Source organism: Hippocampus zosterae, chromosome 9 (assembly GCF_025434085.1).
Source record: "Hippocampus zosterae strain Florida chromosome 9, ASM2543408v3, whole genome shotgun sequence".
Classification (NCBI taxonomy): Eukaryota; Metazoa; Chordata; class Actinopteri; order Syngnathiformes; family Syngnathidae; genus Hippocampus; species Hippocampus zosterae.
Window position 1 is genome coordinate 15386907 of NC_067459.1, and position 17153 is coordinate 15404059.

Genomic DNA, 17153 nt, shown 5'->3' on the forward strand with positions numbered 1-17153 from the left:
CCCACCTTGTTTTATTTGGACATAAAGCAAGACTGTAAAAAAAAAACATAAGAGTGATAACTCTTCATGTGAACTATTGTCTTCCATACAGTTTTTTGGACATAAATTCTGTGGATTTAACAGAGAGAAATAAAATAAAAAAAGTACTTGATGACTCTGATCTCCATTTGCATGTTCGCTAAATTTTGTAGATATGTTTTTTTTACTCAAGCTACTGTGCCTTGAGGGTGTATGATTATAATTGATATTTGCATGATTATTTTGTTTTCGTTATGTACTGCACTATAACTGCCTCTTCTGATTCTTTCAACACGACAACAGAGGTGGCGAAGCCTTTGTTCTCAACTGACACAATTTTTAATGTTAATGTTAGGTTAAAAAAATCCCCCAAAAATGTATGTGTATTTTTATATTAAACCAAAACATCAACAGTAAAAAAAATTTTCTACCTATGAATAAATAGTGTTATATAATATGAATAGATTAGATAATAAATAATAACACATAAAACATCTTAAATACTTTAAACCTAATAGTGTGTGTGTTGAAATGCTCGTTTTTACATGAAAAACAGTCGGTTTCATTTTAAATCACTAAAACATTTTTTAAAGTCGCGTTTAAATTTATTTTGACCTTTCACAATTGCCGTCGCCGGCATCGTTTCCGCCATCGAAAGAAATATTAGCTGCACATTTAGCTAGTCCCAAAAAAATGGCGAACGTGGTGCTGGAGTTCAAGGCGTCTGCCGGCGACTCCGACCCACAGACTCGTCCGATTCTGGTTATCGGACAGCATGCTAACCTTCAGCATGTTGACTGGGGTCAAATCAAAGGCAAACTACAGCCTGTTGTCAGCAAAGAGGTAACGCGTACGTGGATGACAATGACTGATTGCTAATGCTAATACTTAGCTAACACGGCGAGCTAACATTAGTGGCGAGCACACCAGCCGCTCAGTCTCGTCAGAGAACTTCAAGATAACTCAACTTTAATAACACATTTTACTGTCTAGACATCGTACTTTAAATGGTTTTATCACGGACTAGAAAAATCTAATTTGGTATTAATGTTAACATTTTCTCAATTGCTTCATTCTCGTGCCGAAAGCATTCATTAATTTCATATGGACATGTAAACGTTATTTCACAAGGTTAACATGCTTATTCGTCCTTATGGTTTTGTGCGACATTGACTGTCGGGACTGTTCTGTGAAAATAGGTACAAAAAATCCTAATCTGTGCTGCTTGTGTAACACAGGCTATAAAAGTGGACTTGTGATCATGGATTTCTGTCAGTTATTACCTCACATAGCTATCCTTTAAATACTCCGAACTGCTGTAATTTATTAGTTATTTTAAAAACCACGAATCGACGGTATCAAAAGGCTTTTTGATTTAGGTTTAACATGTACACTACCTTGCAAAAGTATTGACTGGCTTGGCTGTTTTTGTGTATCGTTCCTTAATTTCCAGCAAGTGAAACTGAACATGTCATATTTGACAGGAAACGGAGAAGAGTGCTGTTAACACAATTTACAATATGAAATTTCAATGCAGTAATCCCCCCAATCAACCACCACCAATAAATGGAAACCCGCAAAATAGAAATACAACCCGGGAATTTATAGCACTTCATTTCTTGTGGTCTTTATACACACTTTAAAACAATACAAGCTCATTTAGACACATTAAGAGCGAGCAAGCGCAATGGATAACACCAAAATATTGTACAAACCATGTATAAAATTGTGAAACAACTACGCTTGCAAAAAAAAAATGTATAGTGGGACCATGAAGTGTGAACCGTGATATGGTGAAATTATTGTAAAAAAATGACCACAAACTTTGTCTCTCAGACGCTGTGGGTGGGTCCACTAAATATGTTAAACCACGCCTCGCTCAACTGTCAAATAGCCCACATCTTTATGTCTACACATCATTTCATGTTTGAGCTGTGAAAATATGGTTGAAAGCCACCAATGGCTGGAGTGCACATATCCCACCAAGTCACCTTGAGGCTTTCCATGACCTGGTGTCAGGCGCTGGCTACCAGAGAGCTCGTGAGTTAACTGGGGGCTCCTCTGGTTTGACAGATGTATGAACGTCACGCCTGTTAGCTAACTCACATACTTACTTCGCGTTGTGTTGGTGTGTAGGTGCACATCACAGACACACTTTTTGGAAAGACGTCTTTCTCATCGTTGAAAATGGAAAAGAAGCTCATGTTCTTCCGTAATGGGGGAGGGGCAATTTATGCTGCACGCTTAAGTATGTCACTTGGTACCCTTTTAGCCACGCTCCCCCAAAAATCCTATATTCTTACGATTCGGTACTACATTTTTCTTCCTTTTTGCTGTTGTTTTTAGCAATCGACAACATGATGATGTTTTTCTTATGCGAAATTATTTAGTGTACTGTTCTTTCAGATTTGGCAGGCGGCACTGAATACTTTGAGCCCCAAGCCCACGGACAGCTGTCCTCTGTACCTCAACTATGCAGCGGTGGCTGCCATTCCTTCCCGGGTCAGCAGGCACAACAGCCCCTCTTCTGCCCACTTTGTCTCCCGTCTGGTCCGCTCGTGTCTGCCTGGTGGGAACAACCGCTGCATCGTGGTCCGTACCTGCGCCGCATTCTCTTTCTCACCCTCTTCAAACGAATCAGTCACTATTTGGGACTGAAATCTGTTCCATAGAGTGGATGGAGATGTCTTGACGCTTTTGTTTGCTCTGCAGATGGTGTGTGAGCGCTCAGATGTGTTTGCGTCAGCCTGTGCCATTTCTAGAGCGTTCCCAATCTTCTCTCGCCGCTCCGCTTCCTCACGCCGGGCCGAGAAGAAGCACGTCATTGTTGAGTTTGTGATTGTCGGCCAAGGCAACAACCGGATGGATGATGCCGAGCTGCAGGTACTGACTGCATCGAAAATTTTTCATAGAATGGACATGGCGCGTTTATTTATTTTGACTACCTGCCATCTGTTAGTATTGATCAGTCGCTCTTAGACCTATCTATGTGAAAATATGATACTGACCCAAGCAACTTATTATAATGAAAAGTAACTAAAAAATAAATTCAAAAAACATTTTCATGAATGAAATAAAACAAAGCAACAAAAATGCTTAAAAAACAAACAAACAAAAAACTAAGTGAAACTATGTGCAGTCAACCATATCGTCATCAGGCGCCGACAGGTATGGCAGCCTCGGTCACACGCTCCCTAGTATCCCTAGTATTATCCCTGTTTTTGTCATTTTCGTTTGTTTACTCTAAAATGGTTCAATGATTTTGTTGTTTACGATGATACTAGTGCAGCGTGTTATACCGGAGACAAATTCCTTGTGTGTTCTACATACTTGGCCAATAAAGATGATTCTGATGATTCTGATTCTGATTTTGCTTTTTTAAATGTTTTTATTTTTTAGTGTCTCTCCAATGCTGCAGAAGGAGTGCGACTGGCAGCTCGCATTGTGGACACGCCGTGTAATGAGATGAATACAGACCACTTCTTGGATGTGAGGAAAACCAACAAATGCAGTTTTGTTAATCTGTCAAGACCCTGAAGGGACTCCCATGTGTTTCAGGAAATCAAAGCAGTGGGAAGTGAACTCGGAATAACTCCTGTGATTATTCGTGGAGAGGAGCTGAAAGAAAAGGGCTTTGGAGGTAATGTATCCGTACTTATCTAGAGGATGGTTTGGTTCTGAAATAAGTGTGAAATATTTTGTTTCAGATTTTTGAAAAATGATGCGCTCAATTCCTCATCCAAATCCTCAACAAATTATTTGTTGCACAGATTGAAATGAAACCATAATTACAGTGTTTGAATTCATTTTTTTGAAGTACTGTCAAGCGATTAAAATATTTAGTTGTGATTAATCACATTTTTTCATAGTTAATGCGGAGTTCATTGTGCATTTGATTTATTGTAAAAAAAATCCCCTTTTTTCTGTCCCATTATTTAATTTTAATACCCTTAACATGAATAAGAGGATTCATTTCTTACCAGGCGCATACCTGGAATAATATAGACACGAACTAGGTAGGCCTGCTGTTTTTCATACAGAACTCACTCGCAATCACGCATTTGCACCCACACAATCATTGTTGTTCTTCTGACAGATGTATTTATTAAATAAACGCATGCACACAACACGGCTCGCCAAGGTGTACACAATAAATTAGGCCTACTTGCAGTGCTCCAACACAGCCTCGAGCCTCTTCAGTTTCTCCAGCTCAGCAGCTATCGGCATGGCGACGGTGGGTGTGTGCAGGGCCAGCGTAGCTCGTAATGGGATCAGCGTTCCACAGGATGGGCTTGACCATTTTCAGAGAACTATTCCATCTGGTTGGCACTTCTTGGGCAAGTGACTCCTTATTCTGCCTGTAGGTGACTTGTCGTTGCTTGAGCTGCGCTTTGTTTTGCTGGACTATGCTTCAAAATGTCCCAAAGACCTTTTCTCCATTTTTGCCTGTGCGCTGTCAAACAGGCTACTGTTAAGCGAAACGGTGACAGCGCAGGTGCACAGTGGGTGTGGTGCACAGAATGTGTTCAAAGGGGAGCTGGCTGACCCCCGCTATCATATTGCGTGCACTATCTGTGATCCTTGTAGGTATTTATGGCGTTGGCAAGGCAGCTGAGAATCCTCCTGCATTAGCAGTCTTGAGCCACACGCCTGAGGGCGCCACTCAGACCATTGCATGGGTGGGCAAAGGCATCGTGTATGACACTGGAGGACTCAGCATCAAGGGGAAGGTACTTTCTCTTTATTCTTTTTCCCCTACTTTTTAGGAGGTATTTTTCTGCCATATGTACAGAGGCAAATCTCCAAAAGCAATGCCCTTGAAGTTCTGACTGAAGAGTTTACTGAATAAAAGTAAATTGCTTTTTTTTTCCTTCTTCATCCTAGACCACAATGCCAGGCATGAAGAGAGACTGTGGTGGAGCCGCCGCCATCTTGGGAGCTTTTCAAGCCACCATAAAACAGGTGCGCTGCCTGTGATAGGTATCAAGCTGTTTCGTTGGTCTTCCTCGCCGTTTCTGTGACACTCAGCGGTCATTGGGACCCCAGGGACAAACTCCCGCTCTCGCATGTGTCGCCAGGGCTTCAAGGATAACCTCCACGCCGTGTTTTGCCTGGCAGAGAACGCCGTTGGACCTACAGCCACACGGCCAGATGATATCCACACACTCTACTCTGGAAAGTAAGCCTGTGTTTCCCCAAGTCTTGGAACTTGAGACCAATGAAAGTTAAATGCAGTTCGCAGAAGCTGACCACAAACTAAGATGTGTTCTTAATGACTTTTAAGGACTGTGGAGATTAACAACACTGATGCCGAGGGAAGGTTGGTGCTGGCCGATGGAGTTGTATATGCCAGCAAAGATCTGTCCGCTGATATCATTCTCGATATGGCCACGCTGACGGGCGCTCAGGTATGATGAAAATAAAGGTTGACTTAAGACACTGATGTCAACATTCTCAATTTTTATGGGGGGGGTTTGGTTGTCTAGGGGATTTCTACAGGAAAGCACCACGCAGCCGTGATGACTAACAGCGAGCAGTGGGAGACGGCGTGCGTGCGTGCCGGGCGCAGCAGCGGCGACCTTGCCCACCCTCTGGTTTACTGCCCTGAGCTGCACTTCACCGAATTTGCTTCCGCTCTTGCTGACATGAAAAATTCAGTGGCTGTGAGTAAGACTGAGGGCAGCTAAACCCTGAAAAAATATTTTTCATCCATGCTACTTCACAGACCACATGTTTCCATGCCAGACAAAAATGCCACTTTAGATATGGACCAAATAATTGCATACATGCAAAATCCATCCTCTTAATTTCATTTTGGATACATTTTGCAATGCATATATAAAAGATCCACGATCCTAATCCAGAAATGAAGGGTGTGGAGTGAACAACAAAATCACCACATAATGTCATCTTTCCCCCTGTGCAAATGGCTCTTTTGCATAAAAACATTATTAAAAGATGGCACAAAACTGCTTAACAAGAAAAAAGATCAAATACCCTAACTCATTTTGTCCATTTTTCCCAGCAAAATAAACTCATGTCATTCCAAAACCGCGAACAAATTAGGCCTTCTTACTTGTGTTGGGCAGTATGACCATCGAGTGGTGATTGGCGATATTACAACTTAAAATTACCATTACCCCGAGGTCGCAGTTCACCACCAACAAATTCAGATATTTGCAGAATCCCCCCCACTATTTTTTTTCCAATTTGGGGGGTCTTCCCGTTCTTCCCCACACTTTTTGTATTTTAATGTTTATTGAATTTGGGGGGATTTAATGTATTTATAGACGCATACCGTATATATAAAGCTAAGCTGTGACTATAAAAAATAAATATCCAGGGAGTGTTATACACAATCTTTAATTTTTCATCATTGCCGTTACTGTGAAAACGGAAATATCCAAATACCCTTGTGGAATTAATACTTGGATTCTTAATTGTGTGACCTCAGGAGAATTCAACTTGGGGAGCGGGGGGTCTTAATGTTTGTCAGTGGAGTACTTGACATTGCTAATGCTTGTGTTTCATTTTGTCAGGACCGTGAAAACGCTCAGAGCTCTTGCGCTGGCCTCTTCATCGTGTCGCATTTGGGCTTTGATTGGCCCGGCGTGTGGGTCCACGTTGACATCGCTTCTCCTGTTCACGCTGTGAGTACCAAGTGCTGCATGTTGTTTTGAGGTTTTGAGTTGTAATCTATTGAAAGCAGTCAGCGTAAGCCTTGTACTTGCCTTGGCAGGGGGAGCGAGCCACAGGATTCGGAGTGGCTTTGCTGATGGCACTGTTCGGTCAGGCTTCTGATGACTCGATGCTGAACCATGTGTCTCCTTTGGGTGCTGCCTCTAACATGTTAGAAGAGCAGATGGAGCAGGATTGCAAAAGGAGACGGTTGGTGTAAGAGAGACAAAGGCGCTGTCGCAAGCACTGGACCACCCTAATGCCACCACTACACCCCTAAAACTGTTGAAGCAAGTGCTCATTCACTTTGGGTTCATATTTTAAACTGTATGTCTGCCCTTTGTTTGATTCCATTTGACTTCACTGAATAAAAGAAATGAAAAGTACGGCGATGTCGCCTGAGCTCTATTCACCACAATTCGAACCAGCACAATAAATGAAATATTTGTGTAAATTAGAACAAATGAGTGCTCATTTGACCTTTTTATTTTATTTTTTAAAGTAAAACTAAAGCATGATGCTTATGATAATCGTGGGAGATTTCTTCCTTTAACAAAAGGGTGCATTTCAATTTCAAAGTCTGTATTTTACTTTTAATTTCAGCCTTTTTAAGATCTCAGTAAAGGAGTTTAATCAGTCACCTCCTCATAAAAAATAAGTATGTACTGTAGTAAATTCACTCAACAGGACTTCGACCAGTATTTCCTTCCAACCATAGTTTAAGACCTTAGGCACGGCATTAGTTGTTTTACAAGCCACTAGTTGGCGCTGTTTACATCGTTAAGTCTATCTGACGCTCCGATGATGCCGTGATTCAGTGTCATGTGACATCGACAGAAACGAGTCCCTCGTAAAAGTTACCGGTAAAGCGGCTTGCCCAAATGGCCAACGCGGGGTCCGTTGTTTTATTTTCCGTTTTGCTGTCTGCGACGTCAGCCGGACTGTATTTTAACAGGAGAGAGCCCTGTTATGTTCCCACGCCGAGGACAAACGGCTTCGGACTGAGGTAAGTTGGATGTTTTGAGCAAATTTTCTACATACTTAGCGACATGGCTAACATGTCGGCAGTCACGAGTTCGAAGTGACGACACGGTAAACCACATGAAGTGATAATATATATAATACATCTGTGAATCACTGCGTTAAAATTTTAATAAACCGCAAACGCGCTTGGGTAATCGTTTGTTTCATAATTCGGAAGTCAACTGTGATGTGTACAGCACTGTTAGAAAATGAAGCTTGCCATTATTTATTTTTTAAAGGCACAGTACTGGTAGAAAATGAAGTTTGACGTTATTTATTTTTTAAAGGCACATGGTGAGAACTTGTTCAGCCCTCAGGCGGCCATATTAAAAATAATATGATTCATTAATCTGGGTGTGCGTGAAGTCTCCACAATTGTCTTTATAATACAACACATTTATCACAAAACGAATTACTAGACAAATCTGTGCAAATAATTACAACATTTTCAAATATATTTTTTAATAGTCCCTGTGCAATGTCCACGTTTCAATAAACTAGCTGTGTTCCATACATAATCCTGTAGGGGCGGCATTGTTCCGTGTTCGAGGTCGTTTCCGAACCGACTCGCAAGTCGAAGTGTTCTTGTCCAGTTGCTCCTGATGCTACGTAATCAGTAGGCGAATAAGGTAAACCATGTAAAGCGCTTTAAGTACTCAAGGTAGAAAAGCGCGATATGAATGACAGCCCGTTTAATTTTATTGAGACAGCATATCTGGTTTTGTTTCAGAAAACCACCAAAAAATGTCTCTTCTTGAGAAGTAACTATTTTTAGGCAATTGTGGTCTTTCGGGCAGGCTGAATCAAGTAATTTCACCGAACATATGGATTTATAGGAAAATAAAAATCCAACCTGTGTGTTTTCTTTTCAGGAACTCTCCTCTCCCTCACGAGTATTTAAACATCTCTGATCTGCCCAAATCGTGGGACTGGAGGAACGTCAGCGGGATCAACTATGTTAGCACCACCCGCAACCAGCACATTCCTCAGTACTGCGGCTCATGTTGGGCTCATGGCAGCACCAGCGCAATGGCAGGTTGGATGCATCTTCTCTCCTTGTGTCAAACACGTTATCATTGTTATCAAATGACAATTAAAAAAAAAACCCATCAGCAAGTGGCAAAATGACCATCCCCTGAGACGGGTGTATTTTGTTGTTCAATTTGTACTCCATAACTGTTGTAGAGAATTCTGTGGTTGACTCGTGTGGCCCCATATAACATATTATAAAGACATTTTTTACGCAACTTCCCCTTTAAAGTTTGGGTAATATGGTAGGAGAATTGACTACTCAAGGAAGTTGAGCTGGACAAAGTGACACTCGAGGCATTTTACCAAAGTTTTTTTTTTTTTACCACATTGTCCAGATCGCATCAATATTAAGCGGCGAGGGGCGTGGCCTTCCGCGTACCTCTCCGTGCAGCATGTGGTGGACTGCGGAGGAGCCGGCACTTGTCACGGCGGCGATCATGGCGGGGTGTGGGAATACGCCAACACCCACGGCATCCCGGATGAGACGTGCAATAACTACCAGGCCAAAGACCAGAGTGAGGCTCTCTCAGAGTGACAGCGACCGAGCGACCCCCCCCCCCAACCCGTTTTATATTCTGCCATCCCTCTTCCATAGAATGTAAACCATTCAACGAGTGCGGCACCTGTACCACCTTCGGCGTTTGCAATGTTGTGAAGAACTACACCCTGTGGAAAGTGGGCGATTACGGGGCGGTCAGTGGGAGGGAGAAGATGATGGCTGAAATCTATGCCCGAGGACCGATCAGGTTGGTTGAATAATTACTGAAATCTGCCAAGTTCAACTCGGAAACATCATAAGTGTCCTCATTGAGCAATTGCTTGTACTAGTTCATGTGAAGAAATTTGAGTATCGTAGAAAAGGTTATTTTAACTTAGTGAAACTCATTTACAATGTTTTTTTTAGAGGGTTGGGGGGGTGTCGTTTATCCTGTTATTTGCTGAAAATGTTCATCTTTTTGCTGTATTTGTGCTCAGGCCAAAGTGGCGTGTCATATAAAAGTATTGCTTTTGGCGCCAAGGAACTATGTCAAAGTAATTTTAGGAGCTACATGTAGGTGATTAGAAATCTTTTTGAGGGTGGGGGGCGTCAACTACTATTTGCAGATTTGTGCTGTTCACAGCAGGGCTCAGTTACCGTCGAACCCAAATATCGAGGGGGGGGCACTGTCACACATTCATTATACATTATTAAAATATTTTTTAGAGGGTAAGGTGACGTAAGTTTATCTAAATTTAATGTTTGGCTTTCAAAGTTATACAAAATGAAACTAAATATGTGATTCTGTATAACGAGTTCCACTTTTTGAATTTTAAGAATACAATTTCCCTACATATTCAAATAGATTGAATTGCACCCATAGAAGGATTGCAGAGTAGTATCGTTCCAGCAAATCATTTGCAAATAACGAGGGGTATTTGTGCTTTTAGCTGTGGTATCATGGCAACAGAGAAACTGGACAACTACAACGGCGGTCTCTACTCAGAGTACGTTGAAGATCCCATCGTGAACCACATCGTGTCAGTGGCGGGATGGGGAGTGGAGAACGGCGTGGAGTACTGGATCGTACGGAACTCTTGGGGAGAGCCGTGGGTAAGCGCTTGTCTCAAGAGTTACAAAGTCAAATTACGGGCGCACGCGGTGGCCTTGTGTTGAAAAAGTATCATGTTGTCAGGGTGAGAAGGGCTGGCTCAGGATCGTCACCAGCGCTTACAAGGGAGGAAGCGGAAGTTCCTACAACCTGGCACTGGAGACTGATTGTGCCTATGGAGACCCTATCGTTCCGAAAGACTACTTCGTCTAGATCACACCAGAACTCTGGATCCAGTTTTAATCAGAACGGAAAAGGGAACATATTTTTGTGTTTAAAATGATTTTTAAATTAAAATGCCAAATGGTTGGATCTGTTGTGATTTTCTGATTGTTGAACAGTCTAAAAAAAAGTTTTTTTACACGATCGGTGCGACAGTAGCAAATATTCCCCACAATAGAAAATACAGGCAGACGAACCACCGTCACATTCTGCTGCTGTGAGTGCTACACAGGTGATTAAAGCGTGCATTAACAATCTACAAGGTGTGACTTTTTTTTTTTTCCACACAATGATTCTGCTGAAAATATGTCCGTCTTCAAAGTGATGCTTGTGTGGCCTTCTTCTCACTCACTGTGCTGAGATGGAGCTGTACTGAATATGCATCTCGAACAGCTCCAAGATGACCTCAATGGCCACAAAAGTCCCAAGTTGCATCATCAGACTGATCAGTCCAAAAAGTTGTCCTTTGTCCTCATTTCTTTCCGGGTACACACCGTCGTCTTCAATTTATCATGATGAAATTTGACTTGCAATGAGCTGGAAAATAAAACAATTTGTTAGTTTCCAAAAGCAAGATGACAAAAAGTAGTTTGGTGAGTTTTGGGGCGGTGAGGGTGTACCGATGAACTCCGCGACGGGGTCGTGTTCTCCTTCTGTGCGGATTGTTCCGGCGATGCTGTCGTTTTCCAGGATGGGTAAGAAGAGCTGAACGAAGTCCGACGTGTACGGAGGTGCAATCACGTCCAGGACCTTTGTAAGGACAGGACAGTTGGGTCAGTGTTATTTACAGACTAAATATATTTTGGTTTGGGCTTTTTTTTTTTTTGAGGGAGACGATATCAGAGCCAACATTTTAATTTTTCCCCTTTGGAGTCGTTACCTCGGTGACAAAATAGCGAATGAGGGAGATGTCTGTGTTGAGTTTCTCCAGACACTTGCGAATGTAGCCAACCACGGGCAGGACATAACCACGACTCAGCAGGTGAACCATCCGATCCAGGAGGGTCTTCTTGAGCTCCAGCTGGGAGCAAAGTCAAAAGTTGTCGTCACTTGAGAATACCTGAAGTGAGGAACCATAAAACACACACACACACCTGCTCCATGACATCGAGCTGCGAGTGTTCTGTCTCAAAGAGCTTGATGAGCAGCTGGAGAACTTGAGGATGTAGCAGCTGATGACACGTGCAGATCTGCCGGGGGAAAGAACGCCACGATTAGCTGGCCTTTTAGAAAAAAAAAAAATTAAAAGACTTCAACTCTCTCTCGGTACCTCATCCAGTAGAGCTAAGTGGACCGGTGTGTGATCTGTTTGCAGCTGAAAGTAGCGGGGCTCCGACACGGTCCAGTCCACCCACTTCAAAACCCCCATTGCGACCACTGGGAATCTGAGGGAACATTGACACCAGAACAACCAAAGCCACCCACTGATTAATGTCCATTGATTTTGGATGAACAAGGTAATGATAATAGTTTGGGATTTTTCATTAGCGTTTTTATTTGGTTTTGGCCACCCACCGTATGCACTGGTACAGCGTTCCGAGCTCAGCCACCAACTCTGTGGCGCCTTTGTTTTCGTTGCAGCAATGGTTGTGCACCGTCTCGATGGCCTTTGAGGATGATTTTAGCTCGTCCTTGTTGATGTTCACTCGCTTGTTCTGAGACCCGAACGGAAAAGATCAGTTTGGCCCTTAGCGTTTAGTTTTAAAAGCACAAAAGGTGAGAGGTTGAAACCTTTTTCCACGTCTCGACCACGCTGGCAGCGTACGCCAGGATGTGGATATATTTGTGCTTGTGGTCTTGGTTGATCTTGGAGCCAGGCTTGAACAGGGAATGCATGAAAAGGTCCAGAAAAGCAGGCACTCTGATCTGAGGAACACGAAACAGGACATGCTCATATCCATAGCCTTGATTCTTCCCATTTAAAATGGATGATTTAAATGGGCCCCCCCAAAAAAATAAAAGTCTGGTTGACAATAGAAGAACATTTCAAATGTTCTAGTTATGCTACAATGTCACTGTACGGTGCGGGATTTCCTCACCAGCTCCACAGGAGGCGGGTCCATGCTGCTGAACATCTTAAACAGCACGGTGATATCAGCGGGATTCAGGGCTCCTTTGGACAACATGGCCCCCAGCGCCTGGCAGGCACGAGGGTAGGCTGCTGCCGTACCCAGCGCCAGCGTTATCTGACTGGCATCGTGGCCCCTGACGCGACACAAGACGACGCAATGAACAGATACGTACCAAAGATAATGTTCAACTGACAACCTTAAGGCCAGTATTAAATTGGCATCTCTAAGTTTGTCCAGTGCAGTGGCGTTTTTTTTTTCTGGAGGGGGGGAGAGGGGTCATGTGCAATGATGTATAGCATGTCAATCATTGGTGTCTGCCTGGGGTATTTGCACCCGCTTGTAGAGCACCTCTTGTGGGCCGACTTCTGCACCTCCTGACCAATCCGGCGCACAGCAGAGCCGCCTTGCTCCTCCTGGGCCAGAATGGACATCATAGCCTGAGCAAAGAGGTATGTGTGCTCACCGTGACACACCATTTTCTAGATGAAACCAAAAATCAGGGAAGTTGGGGGGGTGGGACAGAAAGAAAGAACAACTCATCAAACTATCAAACATAGATACAACTACATACTGTTGGGAATTGTCCAAATGGGCCTCACGGCAAATTCTGGCAGGTTCTTTTCGAGGTTCTCCTCTCCTCCGTCCAGCAGCGTGGCTAAAGATGTCCTCAAAACACGAGAGAAAACCTCCAGTTGCTGGCACGCCGTCGACACACTGGTGATCTCGCCCTGGTAACCTGCGTCTGAAATCAGCTACACAACACGCGTTTCTTTTACAGCTGGATTTGACTGAGGCCCTCTATCCACAAATTACTCTGATTAAAAATTTTTAACTCATTCAATCCCGGCCATTTTCACTGGAGCAACCTCCTCAATCCCAGCGTTTTACTGGATTTTGACTGATCTTGCAATGCCCACAGAATATTTGGTTCTAATGCTATATCATGGAGCCTACCAAAATAAAGTTTGGACTCTGTTCTTTCAGCAGAAAAAAAATGGTTTCTATCTTTTTCCATTCTTCAGCAATCGACATTACAAAATGGCTATGTTTCATGGAAATGGCGATTCCTGGGCAAAAAAAAATAGGAAAAAAAGAGCTTTTTGTAAAAGCACGAATTTCAAGCACATGAGGCACCACTGCTACCTACTGGTCGCTTTTTACATGATTTACAATGAAAACGGCTTATTCTCATTCAGATTGATCAGACCCTCCTCCTCTCTATGACGCAAAAAAAAAAAGACAAGCCGTACAAGTACGTCCTTAGTAGGCGGGGCCTAATTTAAAAAAGTACGTCTTGTGGAATGAAAGCGTTAAAAGGTTTCTACCTTCACGGTGAAGTTGAGCATCAGACAGTCGGGATGAGCCTCAGCGAGCTTGTAGAAGAGGTCTCGCCACGTCGTGTGAGCGATCATCTGCTCCAGCCAAGCGGGAGTCTACAAACATATTTTGAATCTCATCCACTTTTCGATCTGATTGTTCCTTATCGTGAATGCAGAAAGCGATCACACACCTCTTAAAAATAGCAGGGAGTTTTTTTCCCCCCTCACATTAAATAAACAAAAAAATGGGACCATGATAAACCATTTCAAAGATTATGGCATTATTTTAGGAAGGCGACTTGACTGCATTATTAGCTCATTGGTACCTCGCCCTCTACGGTGAAAATGGAATCTGCTTTCTGGGGGTCAAAGTGCTTTATCAGCAGACTCTTCAGATGATTCTCAACTCGTTCTTGTACTTGCGCGGGCTCGACACCTGGAAAACACATGAAAATTCAAGACAAATGAACGAAGGCCACAGCATGCACGGTGTGGAGAAGCAGAGGCGCGGTGGGAGGAGCTACCGACCCATCTGGATGAGCCACTCCGCCAAAAGGTTCACGGTCTGAGCTACAGCAGAGTAGTTTTCCGACAGAAGCTGGATGACGTGTTCGGGAGAACCACCCGCCTGGAAATACCTGCAATAAAAATACAAGAGTAGCTCAACTTTATTGTCCTTGGCATATTTTAGGACCTATCCATCCATCCATTTTCTAATCCACTTATCCTCACAAGGGTCATTTATGTGCTGGAGGCTATCCCATCTGACTTTGGGAAGTAGGCGGGGTACACCCTGGACTGGTAGCCAGCCAATTGCAGATTTGGTGAAATAAACAAATCAAAAGATACCATGACTTGCATGAAAACAGACAAGTGTGTACATTTTGAGGGTGTTGAAAATGGCAGGCTCCATGATGTAATCCCTGCTGGAAAATTTCTTCAAACAATCCTCCTGGATTTTCCCCAAATTCTCGACGTCAACATACGCATCCTCCTGGAAGAAAATGGCAAGACTGTTTTTATGTTTTATAGATAATGGATGGATGTTTCTGCTAAGTGAAGCCCTACACTGCAAGAGTGATTCATGTGGATTTTTTTTACACATCAAGAAATTCTTTGTATTACTGTTAATGTTTTATGTTGTGTTCTGTAAAGCACTTTGTTACTGCTGCAAATGTTGTGAAAGCGCAAGCGCACAGGTTGAGCACAACTATGAATTTAGTAGTGTTCTAATTGACTGAAATTTGCGATTTATAGGCAGCATCACAGATTGTACAGTGAATATAAAACCCCCACCCCTTATTTTCAATTGCCACATTTTTGTAAGGTGAAAACTAGGAGCACTCAGTTACAGGGCACCAAACACATCTACATCGCCATGTACAAGCGTGTGTGCACACTTGTGCAATCGCATTAATCCTTTTTTTTTTACTTCACCTCTCGAAAAGATTTCTCCCAATATAGTAGTGGAATTCTTTGATCACATTAATGGTGGAGAAAAGTTTAAAAGTAATTTATCTTGGTCAGTTTGAATCGCTAAGAAAGTAAGTCCATTCAATGTGAAATGTGCATGTCGTAGCCAATGAACTTTATCTTCCATTCCTAAGCAATTCGCCACAACTGAACAATTAATATTGTACGGCTGATGTGTAAACACATCGTTGACTGTTGTTCCTATTCAATTGTCATGCTAGCTCACGATAACCAGCCAAACAGTCAAAAATCTTACCGTGTTAGCGTCCGGGCCTTCCCAATCCCCAGCGCCACTATAATATTCCTCGTCCATGTTGACGGGAACGAGAGTGTAGAATTTAATTAACTGCACTAACTGGTAGTTTGTTATCCTTACCGCATGAAACACTGTGAGGATCTTTGAATAAGCTAGCCAGGTGGCTAATAACAACTGGAAGAAAATGGCGAGACGGTGAACCGTAAGCCACGCCTCCCTTAATATTTCTCCCGAGTTTGTCCTGTCGCACAATGTAGCTCACTGGGATTATAACGAAGTCGTTACGAGCCCACTATATTCAAATTCCTTATTTTTGGGGGGTCACCCCAGTATTGTAATTATGGAATAATAATGGAATCTGTTTAAATGTTAAGAATGGTCATAAATAAACGAGACAAAATACTAGTGTCATAATCAAGGCACATAAGTCACAAAAAATAAGCATTAGTTTCGTCAAAATTTCCTTTACAAACTGAGTGGAACACAATGTTTATTCTGGTGCACGAATGACAACGGGTGATGACGCAAGAGGGGTAAATTGTACTGTACTTCTGCCATGGACTGGAAGATCATTTAAAGTCACCGGGGAAGTTTGACTCCGCGGTTTTCTTACAAACCCTGTCAAATTTTCTAATGATTTGGAAAAAAAACATTTATGAGGCTTCAAAATCATGAAAAACAGTTTTATCTGTGGAACATTGTGTACTGGTCCGCCGGATGAGTTGACATCATGTCCCACTCAATGTCAATCAAATACCACTCCATCCTACGAATTGAAACATGGATGCTACTTCGCCTTGCACAGTTCTGCCTGTAAGCCCCAAAAATATATCTGCTTATAGCCTGCATTGGCTAGAGGACATCCCACCCAGTTGTTACGGGTCTTTTCCACACCTCGACAATGAGGCACTCTTAAAGCAGCCACACCAGCCAGAAAACCGGGCTGTAAAATTGAAATAACGTTCACACTTGGCTGAAGCAGGAACTAGCTGTATTATGGACCAAGACAGCTCGTATATCAGTGTTGTCATTGAATTCTAAAATGAGAGTATTTTTACTGCTGGGGAGGAAAAATAACTTTTTTTTTTTTTTAAAGCAGTTCTAATTTCTGGGGAAAAATGAGACTCATAGGATAAATGAAGAGCCCACTTTTATACACAAACTCTAGGTGACAACTATTTTTTAGCAAAAGAATATGCATGTCTTGTTTTTGTATAACTTCACACAATGATTTGACAGTATTGTACCCCAAAAAAATCCATCTTTGCAGGGTGCATCCAGACCAGTGGTCACCAACATGGTGCCCGCGGGCACCAGGTAGCCCGTGAAGACCACTTGAGTAGCCCGCCAATGCCTGGACATTGTGATTTGCTAGTAGAAATTATGATTTAAAAATGCAAACATTGGCAGTACTGTGAGACATTTCGAAACACGATCAAAGTCTGACAATTTAAATCATCAAGTATTAAAA

The 17153-nt window shown here is 42.7% G+C and overlaps 3 protein-coding genes across 3 annotated transcripts; 2 read left to right on the top strand and 1 right to left on the bottom strand.

Annotated features, from left to right (window-relative positions):
* The first annotated feature begins 661 nt into the window (after positions 1-661).
* npepl1 (aminopeptidase like 1) lies at positions 662-7082 on the top strand. Its single transcript, XM_052076594.1, has 12 exons — positions 662-861; positions 2425-2610; positions 2731-2901; positions 3418-3507; positions 3577-3658; positions 4606-4748; positions 4903-4980; positions 5097-5197; positions 5303-5426; positions 5505-5681; positions 6558-6668; positions 6758-7082. Exons 1-12 carry the CDS (start codon positions 712-714, stop codon positions 6914-6916), a joined length of 1572 nt encoding a protein of 523 aa, XP_051932554.1. The 5' UTR covers positions 662-711; the 3' UTR covers positions 6917-7082.
* A 415-nt stretch (positions 7083-7497) lies between these two features.
* ctsz (cathepsin Z) lies at positions 7498-10824 on the top strand. The gene is made up of 6 exons (XM_052076611.1): positions 7498-7702; positions 8592-8755; positions 9087-9266; positions 9347-9497; positions 10180-10342; positions 10425-10824. The coding sequence occupies exons 1-6, from the start codon at positions 7578-7580 to the stop codon at positions 10551-10553; spliced, it is 912 nt and encodes a 303-aa protein (XP_051932571.1). The 5' UTR covers positions 7498-7577; the 3' UTR covers positions 10554-10824.
* Positions 10606-15874, bottom strand: nelfcd (negative elongation factor complex member C/D). Its single transcript, XM_052076590.1, has 15 exons — positions 15683-15874; positions 14835-14947; positions 14482-14591; positions 14280-14389; positions 13960-14067; positions 13234-13386; positions 12983-13113; positions 12602-12767; positions 12294-12428; positions 12078-12217; positions 11833-11947; positions 11657-11752; positions 11443-11583; positions 11183-11312; positions 10606-11099 (listed from the first exon to the last, which is right to left on the bottom strand). Exons 1-15 carry the CDS (start codon positions 15737-15739, stop codon positions 11065-11067), a joined length of 1740 nt encoding a protein of 579 aa, XP_051932550.1. The 5' UTR covers positions 15740-15874; the 3' UTR covers positions 10606-11064.
* Between the last annotated feature and the right edge of the window lie 1279 nt (positions 15875-17153).

Excerpts from the sequence above, each read along its gene's own strand:
- ctsz (XM_052076611.1), top strand. The coding sequence starts at position 7,578 with ATGGCCAACGCGGGGTCCGTTGTTTTATTTTCCGTTTTGCTGTCTGCG. Across the intron at positions 9,267-9,346 it reads CTACCAGGCCAAAGACCAGA|AATGTAAACCATTCAACGAG; the intron begins GTGAGGCTCTCT and ends CCTCTTCCATAG. Across the intron at positions 10,343-10,424 it reads ACTCTTGGGGAGAGCCGTGG|GGTGAGAAGGGCTGGCTCAG; the intron begins GTAAGCGCTTGT and ends TCATGTTGTCAG.
- nelfcd (XM_052076590.1), bottom strand. The coding sequence starts at position 15,739 with ATGGACGAGGAATATTATAGTGGCGCTGGGGATTGGGAAGGCCCGGAC. Across the intron at positions 13,114-13,233 it reads AGAACCTGCCAGAATTTGCC|AAAATGGTGTGTCACGGTGA; the intron begins GTGAGGCCCATT and ends GGTTTCATCTAG. Across the intron at positions 11,753-11,832 it reads ACTTAGCTCTACTGGATGAG|ATCTGCACGTGTCATCAGCT; the intron begins GTACCGAGAGAG and ends TTCCCCCGGCAG.
- npepl1 (XM_052076594.1), top strand. The coding sequence starts at position 712 with ATGGCGAACGTGGTGCTGGAGTTCAAGGCGTCTGCCGGCGACTCCGAC. Across the intron at positions 3,508-3,576 it reads ATACAGACCACTTCTTGGAT|GAAATCAAAGCAGTGGGAAG; the intron begins GTGAGGAAAACC and ends CATGTGTTTCAG. Across the intron at positions 5,682-6,557 it reads ACATGAAAAATTCAGTGGCT|GACCGTGAAAACGCTCAGAG; the intron begins GTGAGTAAGACT and ends TCATTTTGTCAG.